General features: G+C 40.4%; 1 protein-coding gene across 8 annotated transcripts in view; it reads right to left on the bottom strand.

Annotated features, from left to right (window-relative positions):
- Nol4 (nucleolar protein 4) overlaps positions 1-13,765 on the bottom strand; it is a 330,500-nt gene extending 316,735 nt beyond the window's left edge. For 3 of the 8 annotated variants that reach the window (XM_036204832.1, XM_036204831.1, XM_036204834.1), the window contains exon 1: positions 11,846-13,765. In XM_036204832.1, coding sequence (XP_036060725.1) covers positions 11,846-12,109 — 264 coding nt within the window. In that variant the 5' untranslated portion in view covers positions 12,110-13,765. Of the gene's footprint in view, positions 1-10,658; positions 10,732-10,948; positions 11,483-11,845 lie in introns of those variants that run through there. The other 5 variants (XM_036204835.1, XM_036204833.1, XM_036204837.1 and 2 more) reach the window with 4 other exon arrangements.
- Between the last annotated feature and the right edge of the window lie 4,525 nt (positions 13,766-18,290).

An 18,290-nucleotide genomic window follows, 5' to 3' on the forward strand; every position in this document is an offset into this window, starting at 1 on the left:
AAAATAAACTCAACAGAAAGAGGAAACCTATTTGCACCTCCCTCTAGTAGTTTAACAAACACACACATATATGTGTGTGTGTGTGTGTGTGTGTGTGTGTGTGCGCGCGCGCGCGCGCGCGTGCACGCCTCGCTGATGATACTGCTAGCTTCTACTATCTCCTACAGTCTATTCCCCAGGTAGTCGGTAGGTCATTTTAAAAGGCATTATCTTGTATTAAAATATGCTTTCTAAATTATGATGCATAATAGCTCTTTCTAATCAGAAAAGTTTACATTTTGCTGAAACTTTTTTGAAACATCTTGGTTATAAATTATAATTATGTTAATAATTTATTTTTACAGATGCATTTTTCTGTCTCCCTCTTCCTGTGGAAAATAGTATGCCACTGCATTTAACTGTGACAGACCTAGTACAATTAAATATTTTTTAAATAAAAACTTTAATAGGATTATAAATATAGATGCATACATTTGCTTCTTCAATGGTTAATAATCATAATCTAATTTAACCTGTTTTGATTGCACTAATCCCTTGGGGAATTTTACATGAAAGGTATATGTACTAATTATCATTTACTGAATAACAAATTACTACCAACTGAATGGCGCAAAAGGTCCATTATCTAGCCATGGGTCAGAAAGCCAGCATGTTTTAACTAGCTCTTCTACTTCTTTTCTCATGATGCTGAATTTGTCTCTCTCATGGGGAAGCTCCCCTAGGGAAAGATTCACTTCCAAGCCCCCTTTTGTTTGCTAGCAGAATCCATTTCTTTGTAATTGTGGGATTTTAGTCCCCAGGATTGTGTCAGATGTTGATCAAGTGTGCTCTCAGTGTATTGAGGTGTCTTCTGACCTTTTAATTTTGTCAACTTGGCAGATTAAAATGTATTTACTATATAGGATACATATATAAATATACATGTATAATACAGAAAGTATGTATGCACTATAGAAGGGTGGGATCAGCTAACTGACAAGCACACTGCACAGTTTTTTCAAGAATACATAACTACTATAGGTAGCCTTGCAGATCTCTTGAACTCATCCTTCCTATACATCTCAGGTTATATATCTCCAAACAACATCTCCTCACTTTCACCTACCCATGAGTAATTCAAACCTCTGGTAAACACTATTTTCCTATCTACTTCCATAAAGGCAGTGGGTTTTTTCTTGTCAATTCCATGTATGAGTAAGATAATGCAGTGTTTGTTTTTCTTTGCCCATCTCATTTTTCTTAGCATCATGACCTCCCACTTTAGGTATGTTGTCATAAATGCCTATTCATAACTAAATAGTATTCCACAATGTGTATATGAATGCATAAGCTTTGTCTTATATACAAATGGAATCAAAATTAATCAAAGGTTTAATTCCAAGACCTTAAACTTTCAAAGTACTAGAAGAAGATAGTGGGAAAAACACTCCACAAAATTTGTCTGAGTGATGACATTCCTTAGATATGACCTCAAAAGCGTTAGTAACAAAAGCAGAAATAGATTGCTGTGATGTCACATCAAACTACAAAGCTTCTATACAACAAAGAAAACTCACATCACACAAAGAGCACCTGCAGAACATAAGAGAGTATTGGCAAACTAAATATCTGACACAAGAATAACTTAAAAATATGTAAGAAACCAAACCATTCAAAAGAAAGCACATAAATATACCAAGTTAAAAATTGGACCAAATAACTGGACAAATATTTCTTAAAGGAAGACATACAAGTAGCCAACAGATGATGAGTATATACATCTATCTATACAACAAATGATACAGAGGGTCTCCAAAATATTAAAAATAGCACACCTCAAATTGAAGCAAGGGAGATAAAACCAGAATGTCAAATGGATGTGTGCACTCTTGTGTGTACTGCAGGACAATTCATAATGGATGCATGCATGCTTGTGTGTCCTGCAGGCCCATTCATAATAACCAAGACACAGAATCAACCTAAGAGTTATCAGCTCTCAGCAACCTGCCCCCTCTTTCTCTGCAGAGAGGCTCACCCTAGTATTGAATATATTGCAAGCTTTATTTTTCTTTTTTTGTTTTTTAAATATTTTCTATTATAGTTTTAATAAGCAATTTTTTAATTTGAATATATTTTGCTCATATTCTTCCCCCTCCGCCAAGTCCTTCCAGATCCTCTCCCCTTACCTACCCACCCAACGTGAAGTTCTTTCTCAAAACCAAAAAATAAATAAAAAACAATACAACATCATCATCCCCAAACAAGAAAGCAAAATAAAACTATGCTTGAGTGAAATGAAGATTAAAACATCAAACCATAACCAAATATAAGCACACAAAAAACTGTGGAGTTCATTATGTGTTGGTGAGTTACTCCTAAACATCAGGCCAGTCCTGGAGAGGCTCCATCGAGAAAACTGATTTTCTTCCTCCCGGCAGGTGTAAATGACAGTTCAGGTGTTAACCTTCACTCTAGTGGCTAGGTTTTCATTTTATTTATTTATTCATTCATTCTAAAGAATATAACAAAATAAAATATAAGACAAAAAACTACCATATCAAAGCTGGGCAAGACAAACCAACAGAAGGAAAAGAGCCTAAGAGAAGGCAAAAGATTCTATACGATTTTTCCTAGCAGCCTCAGGTATAAAAATACTGAAATTATTAGGTCAGAGACACCTTAAGCATTTCTGTCTTAAGGTTGACCTTGCCTATGCATATGCATAGGTTCTGCCTTGCCCACACTCAACGTGGGCATATTGGGGAATTGTCTTAAAATGTTCTTGCCACAATTCACAAAATAATTGGAGAACCATAGGACTTTCCGTGACATGGATAGAGTGATAAAATGGGAATAAAATCAACATATAGACAAGAAACAGCTCAGGAACATACTTGAATTTTACCTGAAAGCACAAATTCTGTGTCTTAAGAGATACATGAAGCTATTTATATAATCTGCAGGCAACAGATAAATTTCAAGTCAAAAGTGCTATTTATCACAAAGTGGCCTGATACAATCTGTTTTTCCTAAGTTTGATAGATTCCTATTTTTAAATATTTTATTAGAATTAAAAAAATCTCGGTATGTGTAGCCTGGCTCAACTACTTAGCAACAAGAAGCTACTGAATTGTACTGATTTGAAGCCTAATAATTATTTTATTACCTGTAATGTTATTTCAAATAGTATGTTGAACTGTGTGACTTTAATATTTTACTCATTTAATTGATATTTATTAATATTGATAAACCATTGAGAACATTCAGTTTAGGGCCATAAATCTGCTTAAGTCATGGCATCCCTGCTGTAACATTGTGGGCAGCCATCATTCCTTGTGGAATACAATCTAAACTGATGTAAGCACTAGAAGCCCCTTATAATCTCCCCCCAGCTAACATTTTCAACATCATCTCTACTGTAGCCTATGTTTTAGTTATTTGAGATTGTGTAGCATCCCTTAAAAAACCTTTGAAGTTATTTCTCCAATGGCGTAGACATCAAGTGCGTACAAATGTTTTATGTAATGCCATGAATCTGCAGGATTGTGATTAGTGTTGTGATTTTTAAGTATGGAGGCAGGCCTTATACAGCAGGAGGCAATATGTTAGTTGAAGTGAATAGTGTGAATCACAATGTACTATGGTGAAGTAATTATGGACTAAGGACCAGAATGGCAGATACATGCAGAAATTGTCACACGCATGCCCAAGGCAGTGTGAAAGATAAGCTATCAATGTAAGGAACAAAATGCTGAAACTTCAATGGATAGATGATAGACAGACAGACTCATCTCTATATAACTGTGTTTTCACAATGTATTAAATGTTGGTCTAGCGTATTAATCTGTAATCACTAACTTTGGAAGAATATTCAAGATTTTTAGCCATTGGAATACCTTTCTTAAATATTTAAAAATACATATCTTATTTCCAGGACTATAGATCCCATTTAAATATTTTTCTTACCCACAGCCGAGTGATTCTGATAAATCCACTTTAATTTAATAAGAAACCGATAGCACCACAGGATTATTGTGAAGATTAAAAGTGCTATTTCACTTTAAATGAATTATTCAATAATTTACCTAAAGAACTTCATATGCATAAAGTAACAATATAATATATCATGAATCACATTAGCATTCAATATTTTCAGTTGCTTAAATAAGATATATGACTTCTGAAAGTTTTTTGAGGATATTTTCATTTTTAATTATATGCAAATTTATAAATTGGGGGAAGGTGCACATAAGTTCAGTGTCTCCAGAGGCTAGAGGAGAGAAGAGGCCATGGGATCCCTTGGAGCTGGTGTTGTAGGTACTTTGAGATGCCCATGGTAGGAGCCAGGAACTGAATCCAGGTCCTCTGCAACAGCAGCACATGCACCTTACTGCTGAGCTGTCTCTACAGCCCCAACACTAAGAACTGTTGAGGGAAAACAGAGTCAATAGTTAACCATTCTTTAAGATGGCCTTAAAGAGTGCTCATTTTTGTGATTATAGGTAGGACTGGAATAGGCTATGTCTACCATTGAAAATGGTTGCTAGTTACCTGAAAAAAAAAATAATAAAATAGTAACATAACTGTCAGATGACTCAACAGTCACATATTTTGGTTTATCTTAAAAAATAATTGTTACTTTCATATTTGTGTATTACAATTTCATATCAGTGGTATTCACAATAACCAAGAAATAGAAGCAGCCCACATAGTCATTAGCATAGTACATAAACAAAACATGGTTGTACATCTTCAATGGAATGGAATATTATTCAAACACAATGGAAGAAAATTCTGTCCCATATTACAGCATGAATAAATCCTGAATACATTGTCTTAAGCACAATGAGTCAGTCACAAAAAGGCAAATCCAGGGGTTAAAGGGAAAAGGGTATATAAGATGTTCTAAGAGAATGTGTCAAGCACACACACACACACACACACACACACACACACACACACACACGTGAATATACTTAGCAGTAATTAACTATGCAGCTAAATTGATTAAGACTAGATGGACAGATGGACAGACATAAGTACAGAGAAGGGAGAAAAAAATCCTCTCATATAATCATAAATAGGAATGCCTGGCCACACAATACCTAGTAAACAATGTTTATTTCTTTCATAGTGAACACAAACCAAATCCCACATTAGGTCAGGTTACGGTAGAGTTTGAATCTCTATCTTCAAAACAGTTTTTAGAAAAATGACTAAATTACCAAGCTACTGGAACATCGTATGGTGCTTAAGGCCAGTGATGAGAATCTGAGAGCCACTACACCTATGGAGTCAGTGCCAGGCAGAGAACAAGTTTGTCAAGAACTGATTATAAGAAGAAAGGACATCAATCCACCATGCCACATAGACTTTTTGTTCGTATGAAGAAGTGAAGTGTGTTTCCATATATGGGGAAAATGAGAATTTGAAGAGAGATTCCAGTTTATAGAACCTAGGCTGGGGTGGGATATGAAGAAAAAAATGTCACTTTCAATTTCCAATTGAGAAACTTTGCAATATTTTGATGGAAGTACCCAGTAGAAAGTATAACCCAGAAATTTTCAGAAAACTTGGACAACTCATGAGTGTGATCTCCTATAAAAATATGGAGAAATAGAGTTCAAATGCATCTTAGAGAAATGATTTAATTCCAAGGACGAAGAAGTAAACAACTTATGAAACTAGAAAAAAAAGATTTTTCTCATAACAAGATATGAGAGATTTCTGCAAAGTTCTGAGGGAAAACTAGAAGAGTCTACCATTAAGGTGTAGAGGCCAAGAAAAAATATTTCCAATAACACAAGCCCCCAAAAACACATCGCACAAACCATTCATTAGGGAAAGAGCAGTCATCAGATTTTAAGAGTAAGCCAAACCTGAAAAAGTGGGGAAAGAAAACTAGGTAAAAAATGCCTGAGATAGTTTTAGACATGAACAAAGGAAAACATTGTGAGAGCCAAATTCTATACTATAAATAAGAAAACCTTGACAGCACAAACACAACTACACTATATAATAAATATTTTATGTAGCACACAATGACTCTAACCTAATAAATGCAATAAAAAGCAGGAACTAAGTGACAAGAAGCTCAGAAGAAAAAAAATACTCCTGCCCTCTATAGTGGGAGGAAGTTAATAATAACATATTCAATTGAAATTTTAACCTAAAAGAAAAATGCCATTCAACCACTTGGTTTTCCTTATTTTTTCCTCTTAATTAATTTGCCTATTAGCAATGGTTTCAATCTTATGCATTTTGTTACATTTTGGTAACACTATATATATTTTACTTGAGTAAGCCCAGCATTGCAAATCCAGTTTGGGGATATTATTTCTGTCTGTCCTTATGCAACTATTAATCAATATATATAAACTGCTTTTGCTATATACACTTTGAGAGACAACAAAGTAATTGACTAATGGTAGTGGTTGTTTAGGTGAGTCATTTGGCAAACCTTTTCCTTCCATCTGTTCATTGGCATTTCTTAAATCATAAGAATGCATAGGATTTATAAATTAAAGTCACTTGTTTTTTACAAAAAATGATAATAAATATCTGAACAATATACATGTATAAATACACCCACATGCACATTGTGTTTTAATTCTCTGTTTTGGTATGGTTTTGAATTCATAACATATGCCTAATTTATAATCACAACTTGGAGTTCTCTTCTTTGTTGATATTTATAACAATTTCTTGTTGTTTACCTTTTCATCATTTACTATGTACCAGGAATATTCTACTTAGGACATATCCTTCTAGCATATCATATATAACATATCAGATATAATCAATATTAGTATTATATAAACTATGTTCTATATTATTAGTCACTGCTTTGCAAACCAGGCAAGTAACATTATTGATATTTTATAAAGAGATTTTACCTGGCTGTCAGGTTTACTAACAGCAGAGCAAATGATTGAATGATGTTCAAAGACATATACCCTATAAAATGCCCTGCTTCCTGCCAACTAGTATCCATTATCCATATATTGGCATACAGAGATTTTGGGAAAAAAGATATAACCTAAACCATACTGGAGTCATCTTGATCATCCTTAATTAGATAATAAAAGTAGAAGTCTTAGCAAATACAATAGCTGTGAGAAAAGTAGCTATATGATCCCAACACAAAATTGAAGGTCTTGAAAGTTTTGCTGAATACCCTAGTATCTGCTTCTGCACCTTTTTCTGTTTTGTGCAGTGAATCTACAAAATAAAATCTTGAAGCAAAGTATTCAGCTGGCACAGAAAGAACTAGGTAAATACGAGTGTTGACACCCCTGCATTGTATTTACTATTAGGACAATGAAGAATGGATGGAAAAGTCAAGAGTTACTTTCTTAGAATCCTCATCTGGGATAGTCTTCACACACTTAGTCCTTATGTTCAGGGGCACTTATCTCTAAGTGTCCTGCCATTTGACACTCATGCAAGTGGCCTATGCTGGAGGTCCCCAGTGTCTGAGAGCTTACACAGAAATTGAATAAGAAAGATTATAGATGGTTTGTTCATTATGACAATGCCACAGGGAATAACTAAGGACACTCCATAAGCAGCATTGCTGGCATCATTTCTGGACCCCATTTAACTCCCAAAACTGATGTTGTAGATACTATGTGCTATGTATTGGTTGTCAGTGGCAACTGGTTCTATCTAAGAATAGCTTAGCAAAAACATGACACTGTGATGTCTTATGTCTTTTAGATAGGCACATAGTATAATGGTTTGTGAGCCAGTTTCTCCTCTCTGAGATCTGTAGCAAATTCCAGATAAAGGTCTCATACATGAGATGTTTCTGAAACCATGGTGTTAGAAGAGGAGGAAGTAGTTGCAGATTCTTCCTAAGTTATTATTTCTCTCACTTTGATTAGAATAAAGGATTTATGAACCCCACCATAGTCAGAGAACTAACAAAATGCTAACTGTTTATGATCTTGTCCATGAATATTCATTGTAATCACTTTACAGTTATCAATTAGTAGTATGCACAGCAAGAACAATATGAACTCTGAGGCTACAGATTGCAGGACTGAATAAATCATCATTTTTAAATCATGTCACTAAAGACACTGCATATTCTTTTGTGGGGGAAATTGCATTTTATGCTCCACAGTAAAGTAAATATAGATGAGCGTATAGGGAGGCAAAACTTACACCTTGGTCTCTTTCCCTACAAATATAGGTCAAGGAAATCTTCTATAATTTGATTATGCAGTTTCAGTATTCAGTATTCAATACTAGTATCTGAAGCTAAAAGAAGGATTGCAAACATGGGATTACTAAATTTCTCATTAATGTTTTATACAATGTAATGAGGTTTTTAAAAGTACAAGACAGTGCATTATTCATAATGCAGAAAGATTAAATTTTCTCATTATTTTTAACTTACCATCCATACTATCAAGTGGAAGAATATATTGTGGTAATTCAGACTGTGTCTGTGTTTCAATTAATCGTGGTCACAAAAGAACATGTCAATAAGGATCAAAAGCTTCCAATGAACTATTAGAGCAGTAAAGAAAACAGTCATATTCCTGCTTATTTGATACCGTCTCTGACTGAGTTTGTTACAATCACTGTCAGATATTTGCTGTCTTTTTTTTTTAGACAGAGTTTTAAGATATCTATTCTTCTATTCCTCAGAATTTCTTACACTTTTAATTTTAAAAATGTACTAAGAGCATTTGCATGAAATCAAACAAAAAATAAGCAGATGGGATGTTAAGCAAACTGCATATGAGCACACATCCAGGTCCCCGTCCAGACCTAAAATGGCTGAGTTGCAGGATGGTGTTGCTTGGTGACCAAACAGTGTCGTTTCAGCCACTGAGTTATCTAAACATCAGTGACAGATAAGTCCCCTTAGCTTCAGACCTAGCCAGGACAAATATTGCAGGGCATACTTATCCCTTCTAGTTGTTGACAATTTTTATTTTCAATCAGTTTTCGCACGTTTAGTTTTAAATTTGAGGGTCAGGAGAGGGAGTCCCTGCAAACTGTCTATTCTTTGGACAAAGTAAGAAGTAGACCCCAGCTCCTCTATGAGATTGACAGGCTGCCTTGTTGCAATTAAGACTATGTAGTGTGTCTAGTCTGCTCTTGTACCCTCCCAGTCGCTATCTGTCTCCCTTTCATTAAATGAAAGTAGTTAATTAGCCCAGGCCTGTTCTGTCTTCTTTCTCTTTTTCTTTTTGCTGCAGTAATGATGTCTAATTATCAGCAGCAGTGGATTAATGTAACATCAGGAGCAAAGCATATCTCACTAAAAGAAAAGCTAGCCAATGTCCATCAGACCATAAGGAGCTCAGAATGATTCTCCATCTACTTGAAAATACCATTCACAGGCAGTTCCTCATTTCAGCCAATGTATGCAACACACATGCTTGGAATGAAAAGAAAACATATTTCTGTATTTTTGGTGATTGTATCCATGCCATGATGAAAACAAATGAATGTTTTTGTTTTTGGTTTTTGGGGGGGATGCATTCAGACATTGGGAAAGAGGATAAAAAAGGATATTTTATTTATTTTTAACTGATTGAAACTGTGATTGGCTGCCTCTCAGAGAAGGTGGAGCTTATAATTCTGTGTCAGGAGCAGCAGAAAATTTTTCATAAAGAACAGTAGAAGAGCTCATGAATTAAAATCCTATTCAACATTTCAAACTAGGCTTGAATGGAACACAGAGTGCTTTAAATACTACACGGAAATCATTTAACAATATCACCTGGCAGATCACATTGTCTCCCATTAATATATGGAATCTTTACTGAAAAGAGAAACACGTGCTGCATTATTATCCCCTGCACCTGTCACTCTCTATTAGATGTCTTAGCAGTAGTTCTCTAACAACTCCACGGTTTTTTTTTTTTTTTTTTGACATGAAAATATGGGTGTCACAGCGTGTGAATGCTGGTTTGAATAACTCACACCCACGATTATTTGGTGCCTGTACGACCTTTATAAATTTATGTTATTTGGAAGTTTAATTAGTCTTTAAAGGGACACATATTCTAACACATATAATACCTGCAATCAAATCTTTGCAAGCATGAACTCACTGGACCCAAACAGGAAATCTAAATTTAACACAAAAAGAATGAAAAACTGGAAAACTTTTTGGCAAGCAATAATATATAATATAATATGTAATATTTATAGATTACCATTTAAATAGTACTTTAAAAGATATAACATTTTACTCACTCAACTAGAATTATAATTCACTTTGCTTAACAATAAATTATTTTTCCTGTCTATTCTTAATGCTAGTTCCCATCCACGTGAAACAAAGCAATTCCTCTGTAACACTTCTGGCTCATGCAGATGTAAAGAAACCTTACTCTAAATGATGCCTAGCTGGTCATTTTCATCCAGCAAGGCAAGCTAATACCTCACCATTGTCTTAAGCAGTGCTCTGTGCTACAGAAGAAAGCAAAGGCAACATTTACATCTACCTCCTGCAAACACTTCAACAACTGAACCTCGAAGAAGAAGAAGAAGAAGAAGAAGAAGAAGAAGAAGAAGAAGAAGAAGAAGAAAAACTTTCGTGTTTCCAGTTCACCTTTGTTTTCAGATTTTCCATATAAATTCCAAAAGAAACCTCCATCCTTCAAGCAACCATTCTCAACTAATCTTGGGAAACCCAAAGCTCCTTTCCAAACCTGAGAGAGTCCTCCAGACAGAGCGTGGCAGAGCCTTTCATGCACCTTAGAGAAAGCAAAACCTTCTCCTTCAGAAGCCTTCTTTCTAACATCCTCGGGGAGCTGTGCACTGGGAAATACTCGCCAGTTAAAAGGGGGGGGGGGGGGGGGGGGGGAGGAAGGAGCAAAGCTCAACGAATCCCAAAGCGAGACAAAAATACAAAGGGTGCCAGCTAGCTCCTCCACCCCCACTCTAGGTGAGTACCCCTCATGAGGCAGCTAGGTGTTATACATCTGATCTGAGATCTTACTTGTAGCCCCCTGTTCCCATCGTCTTGCAAAGGAAGCGTGTGCTGCTGAAGCCTCCCAGCCCCACAGGCATCTGCGTTTTAGAATGAGATACACCGGTCTCACAGCCGGTTCCTCCTTCACTACAGCTTTGTGGGTAGGAGACTAGAACCAACCCAGAAAAGAGGAACAGATACACCGTTTGATTGCGCCCCAACCCGTCTCTCTTTGTTGTGCATCGCCTAGCTGAGGAAGCTTCAGTGGTGCAAGTGAAGAAGGGGATGGGGGCGGGGAGGAGGAATGTCCAGGACCTTATCGGCCAACCAAACAATCGTGACTAGGACCTCAGGGGGCGACCAAGTCGCACGGACTGTCCTGTGTCTCCCCGCTGGCTGTCTCACAACAAAACTCAATACTGTCTTGGAGAAAGCCCCCAAACCACCTCGACCGCCACATTCAGGCTTTGTGCCAATGAAGAGACACAGTAGCCTATCTATCCATCAGCACCGTGTTATCAGAGCGTGCGGCTGGGCTTCCAGCCTGGCCTTTATGCGCCCCGGCGGAGGTAGGACACGCGCCAGGCGCCCAGTGAAGGACGTGGGACAATGGCCTGGCCAGGGGAACACCAGGCGCCGCCAGACGCGGTGAAGGCAAGCTCCAGCCACCGTCCTGCAGCGCAGCCCCGAGGCAGACTGGGCCGCCTGCTCTGCAGGTTCGCTGTTGCTTTAAAATAAGAGACCACAAAGACTTTCTAGAAGGGAAATCACTCCCGGCCACTGCGTCTGGGAAGACTTGAGGAGGGGGCTGAGGGGGTGGGCGGCAAGGAGCCAACAGTGGCTCCAGCATCACCCTGCCTTCCCCTCTCTCCGCCCTCCCTTCCGGGCTGCTCCCGCAGACAAATAACAGAGAAGGCGGCTCACCGTGGTCTTGACCCGCACGAAGAGCACTTGCTTGGCGCCGCCGCCTCCCCCGCGGACCTCTTCCGGCTGGCCCAGCTGGAAACCCTTCGATTTGACCCAGAATTTAAATTTGGCATTGTCGGTAGAGCTTGACTCGGAGCCGTTGAGGAGCTGGACGATCCGCTCGTATTTCTTACGGGTCACCGTCTTGGTCTTGCCTGAGTCCCCGTAAGTCCTAAGGCACCAGTCCTGGAACTGGCGGTACATGTCGCGCTCGCTCTCCATGTTCCCCCCGCGCTGCCGTGGGCCGGATGCTCCCAGCGCACTTCGCACCTGTTCACCCCGGGCTCATGAAATATGCAGCCCGGGCCACGATACAAGGACGCGAGGTCCTGGCCGAGCCTTGGGAGCCTGCCTCCGTTGGGGTGGGGGGAGGACCAGGGAGAGAGAAGGAGGGTCCGGATGGGCACCAGCAATCAATGCCCTGTGCTACCAAGTCTGGTTCGTTCGTAATTGCAAAGGCTGTCTCGGACGCTTTTCTCGTGCTCTTAACGGTCGGTCCGATTAATGCTGTGTGACCAGCACCATCCCAAGAGCAGCTAGCTGGCCCAGAGGAGCTGGGTTTCTGAATAATTAAAATCCCATTTCTCGGTTTATTAAAAATCCCAATATTAACTTGAGGTGGTCTCTCGATGCCTCGCCCCAGGGCTGTGTCCAGGGCAGGGCAGGTGGAACACAAGGCAGTCTCCTGGCGCGCGCCCCAGAAGCTTCCCCAGCGGATGGTCCAGGAGCTAGCCCTGCGCCTCTAGAGAAAGCAGCCCTCAATGGGCGAGCTCGAAGGGCACACGGGTCCCTAGATTCTCCTTGCTCGGTCCTGCTCAGCCGTGGCCTTCTCTGTGACAGGACTAGAGAGACAGAAAGTTCTTACCTGTCATGTTGGTCAGCCTATCAGATCCCGTTTTACAGGAATTTAAAAGAAAACCAAGGTATCCTAAAAACGACTCAACATGCCATTTCTTCAGATGTATTGGGCTAAATTCCAGATCGCAGGTAGGTTGTAAGAGTTAGGTTTCAGAAATTGGCCCAGTATTTACTGACACCTGACCACAGTTCTGTAGGATAGACGGAGTACCCCAAACAGGGATCCGGTCCCGGGAATGTGGGAGCAGGAAAGCAGGCCGCTGGCTGGGGCTCTTCTGGATGATGATGGTGTCCCCAAGATAGGACCCTCTGGGTTCCGCTGAAGTGAGTACAGACATGGAAATAAGTTTACCGCCCAGAACCTTTTGCGTGAAATTAAAATGCCGCGAGCAGTCCTTCCCCCTCCCTGGGTTATAGTTTGCAGTTCACGCGGGAGGTTTCGGTTGTCTATTTTCCCACTGCCACGTCATGGACCCCCCTCCGCTGCTCCGAGGAGCCAAATCGGAGTTGCTCCTGACGATTTTCCCAAGCAAAGGAAGTCAGCGATCCCTCCATCAGGATTTCCACCCGTGTGTCAGGGCGGCGCTGGAACCAGGGGAGTTCCAGTCCTGCTCGCTGCGGCCGCTGCTCTTTATTGCACTCCCTGCCGAGGCCCCCGCGGGTCGCAGGGCTCGGCTCAGCCAGCCTGGTGGCCCGACCCCCGCCGCGTTCCTTGAGGTGTCCGAGCCCACCCCGGCGGCTCGCTTCGGTCTCCCCGGCGAAAGCCCCAGTGGGAACGCGGCTTAGTCCTCCGCCCGCAGCCCGCAGCCGGTCCCGGTGCTCTCCGGCTGCTCAGTGGCTCCCGCGCGGCCAGGCTGAGTGTGTGCGTGTGTGTGTGGTCGAGCGAGGGTGTGCGGGGCGCCGGGTGCGGGGGTGCGCGTCTCCCGGAAGGTCTCGAGGCGGCCCCAGCCGGGACTGACAGCCCGGGCGCTGCGCGAGCAGCTCCACACACTAAACCTCTCGCCTCTCCCCTCACCCCCACCCCTCCCACTCCCCTCTCCTCCCACCCCCCACCCCTAGGCCCCTTCCAAGCTCTCTGATTGGCCAATGGGACAAAAGTTTCTGTGGAGACGGCTGGGCGCTGACGTCACGGGCAGAATTGTCCCATTTAGGGATCCCGGGGGCAGTGCGCATGCTGCAGGCTGCAGGTTAGAGGCAGGAGGAGGTAGCTGCGGGCCGGGCGGCAGCCAGGTGGCGGAAAGGAGCTGGAGGCATCCAGGTGGGGGGACGAGTCCAGCAGGGTTTCCATGGAGATTTCCTCTGGGTCTAGCCTAAAAACAGCAGATCAGCTGACACCATTAGCTCAGGACCTAATTACTGCTTATTGGAGCAACAAATGAGGGACTGGGCCAGCTGCAGAGGAAGAGGTTTGCCCCCGCCCCTCCGTCTCCTCCTTTCTCTCCCTCTCCATCGCTCTCGAGTCCTGGGTGAATTCTCATTAATTTGCAAGATTGCTACAACGGCTCTGCTTCTCTGGGGGCCACCCTTACTGCTTTTATTCTCTTTGGTTCTCCCTTATGCATCAAAGGATGGTACAATAAACGGTTTGTCCTGAGTCTTTGAATTTTTGCCCGATAAATAGGGGTTCAGTAGGACTCAGAGACCCTGCTGTCAAACAGTGGTCACAAATCTACCACGTCAGAGTGAGGGGGTGTCACTTCAATTTATTGATTTTACTCTTTGTCCTTAGATATCTCGCGCTGTTTAAAAATACCCGAGTATCTTAAATACACCAATAATACGGAATGAACAAATGGAGGGATATTATGAATTACCCTTTTTAGTGTGTTGTGTTTCTCAAGAACAGTTCTGAAAGTTTTGTTCCTGGCATCCTAGATAGGGCATGATTGAAAGTAGAGAGATGTACGTTTGTTGTTTGTATACAGTCCATTTGTTTCCTAGAAGTTTCTGGGAAGGTATTTGGTTCCAGGGTATTCATCTGCTCAAAAGTAAGCTAGTTCTATGGAGTTGACTTTGTCATAGAAAAAGTTGGTCCATAATTATGCATTCTTTTTGATAGGTCTTTATTCTGATATGTCTTTCTGATATTTGAGAGGTCTGTATGTACTTTCGGGACCAGGAAGCACCCTTTCTGGAACATTCAAATTAAAATACTGTTTCTCCACCAAAATCCCCTTAATAATGACTCTAAAGTTCTTTTATACTAAGACTATATATACTAAGACTATATAGTTATACCTTACTTCGGTATATAGTCCATGTACACATTCCTGCTTCAAAAAATGATGAATAAAATGTCATTTATATGGTGTACTGATATTTATCCGTTTTCCTAATCATTTTACTTTTTGTTGTACCAATGAAATTTGTATGTTTTGACCCAGCAGAGTGTGACAGCAACTTAGAATTTGAGAATATTCTGTTGGGTTATAAAAGTCCCACTGTACCTGGTGTTGTGTCTACACACTTACATGACTATGTTCCCCATGTTCAAGGAGAAATTTGATTGTATGGCCCTTGAAAAGTCATATTCTCTTGTTTCCTAAAATAACTCTGACCTGATGGATAAATCACATAACAAGTGATTAAGAAATGCTAGGAGTGATGCAGGGTCCTGGCTCCCTGTGCTCAGGAGGCAGAGGATTGAAGATTGGTCCAGGTGTGAGCCCAGCCTGGGGTATTTAGTGAGTTCCAGATAATCAGAGCTGCACATAGAGGAAGGCTCTAAGGAGAGGGGGGGGTGAAAGGGGGAGATAAAGAAGCATTCATGTACTATCCCAATCTATTTCTAATGACTTTTGCTGAGTACTGTTAGGATGAATTTTATCCTCATTTAGTAGATGTCAGGGATGTACCACATACATATATGCATTGTATTTGTAAGTGTGTGGACATACAATGTCCATAGTGTGTGGACATTGGAGCACCTCATTGTAAGTAACTGACAGTGCACAGATATGTCTTTAACCTTCATTTGCATTAACTAGATTAGATGCAGAAGAGAAAAGCCGCCAAGTACGAAAATAGGTTACACTCATCTGTACTTCGTCAGGGAAAGAAGTAAATAACCATGGAAAGACTATTCAAACTGCAACAGAGTTCCTAATCCTACTGTTGGCAGTGGAACCAGGGATGTGACATGCTCTGGATTCATTTACATTATTGAGTGGGAAACTGAGGCAAAAATCTTTGGGCAATCTTACCCACTCCAGGTGCAATATCTAACAATTTAAACCCTTCCTCAGTCATTCACTCCAAACTCATCTTCCTCCATTTAAGTTCTCCAGGGTTAGGTCTTCCCAGCTCTGCTGTGAGAGTTATATTGAGCCTCTTCTTCATCTATATGATTCACATGAACCAGCTGCCTTGAATTTAATAGGTGATGCCCTTCAGAATTGCTTCTTTAGACAGCTTACCTAATCAAACAGTGATTCTGTACTTCCTATACAATACCAGCCCTCAAGCTGAGCATAACCTTGGTCCTGGTAGGCTGAGAGGTAAAGCAGTTAATGAAGAAGATAGAGATGGCTGCATGGAAAATATTTTTAAATTTATAATGTCCACAATTTTAGCCATATGGTGCAAAAATCAATATGACTTTGTCCCAGAAGTTAAATTTCTTTCAACCCGTGGTCAATTTATATATCATAGAAAATCTTGCATTTAATATATCAACCAGAAATATTCATGAATCACTATGCTCATCAACAAATTATGGCAAGGACAGCAATATAGGAATAGCACTCAAAATAAAAATGCTTTGTTGGATGCATTTGAATTACACTTGCACTCAACAAGTAATCATCAACAAGCAGTTCAGTTGCTTCAGGGATATGCATGCATGGTCTTCACCTCACAGAACTTAAGTACCTCTAAGGAAAACAGGTAGTAAAGTAGGAAGTAATTGGGTCTTAAGGCTAGCACCAGGGAGAGAAACAGCCGCAGTGCAGGAGATGGCAGTGGTGAGCAGGAGAACTTGGCAGTGTATTGAGTATCTTTTTGAGTGGGTAGCAGCACCTCATGGAGAGATACAATGATACATTGCAACGAACTACAAGAAGAAACTGGAAGAGGGACCACAAAGCACATAGATCTTAAAATAAAAGTGTGATTAACATATTCCAGAGGGCCCTTGGCTCAGGAATTCATTGAGCAGGAAAGAGAGAAGCAGAATGTGATTCTAAAGTCATCTTCGGCAGCCAGCTCTTGCAGGACAGTGCTTGTTATGATTGGAGGTGTTGGGGTTTTGTTTTGTTTTGTTTTTTGTTTTTTAATTGGTCCAATGGGAAACCAAAAAGATGTTTAAAGCATGACAGTTACAGGATGTGGAGTTTTGTGAGTCTCACTGGCTCCTCAAAGGAGGGTTGAAAGGGTATGTGGATAAAAACAGAGCCAAAGAGGTGTCATGTTGAATCAGCTTACATGAAAAATCATGGTGATGGATTCTCATGTTAACAAGGAGGTAGAAGGAAGGAAGTGATGTGTTGAAGATATTTTAGAGGTAGAAAAGGTCTTATAATAGCAATATAATAAATATTTGGGCCTTCTCTTCAATTCACATGTAAAAATTTTAACTTTCAAGGTGATAACATCTGAAGATGCTGGCTTGGAGAAAAATTCAATCATGGGAACTCTCCCAGTTTGCTTTTTCTTTGCTGTGATAAAAAACATTGACCAAAAGCAACTTGGGAAATAAAGATTTCATTAGGTTTACATGTGCCAAACATGGTCAATCATTAAAAAAACAATTAAGGCAAAAAATTCAAGGCAGGAGTTCAAAGAAGAAACCATGGAGGAAACATACTTAGTGGCTTGCCAGAATTTCTTTCTTATACAATCCAGGACCAATGCCCAATAGTGGAATGCTCTACAGTGGGCTGGACTCTCCCACATCAATCATTAATCAAGAAAACCTTCCACAGACATACCCACAGGCCAATATGAAGGAGAAAATTGTTTAATTAAGCTCCATTCTTCCCAAGTGACTCTAGCTTGTGTCAAGTTGACAAAAATAAGGACCACAGAGACAGAACTTTGTGTCCTGAGACATCTTTCATGTGAAGATCGAACATAAAGTTAGATACAAATCTGTCAGCATCATGATCTTTAACTTAATCCCCAGAACTGTAGGAAAAACAAGCCCATTGTTTAGGAGATCCCTAACATGGTATTTTGATATAGGAAAGCAGGTGAACTAATACAATGGTGAGTTTTATGTGCAAACACCAAAAGAGGTTGAATTGTAGAAGGCTGTCTGGTTCCAGGCTTGGGTAGTGAGGCTACTGAAGGCATTGGCTTACAGAAAGGAGTTTGAAGCAGGAACAGATTGGGAGTTGGAGGCTGAGGGAGGAGCAGAAGCAGGTTGGGGTGGAGAGGCAGGAAGAAAGAATTTAATTTCAGAGGAGTTAAATTTGAAATACCAGGAGAGTTCTTCAGGCAGGCATTTGAATTTAGAAGCTTGAACTACAGTGAAAAGTCTGGGCTGGGGATATAAATAGGGGAAATTTAAAGCCATAGAAATGAATGACATCACCTCTACCCACAT

This window comes from Onychomys torridus, chromosome 13, assembly GCF_903995425.1.
Source record: "Onychomys torridus chromosome 13, mOncTor1.1, whole genome shotgun sequence".
Lineage (NCBI taxonomy): Eukaryota > Metazoa > Chordata > Mammalia > Rodentia > Cricetidae > Onychomys > Onychomys torridus.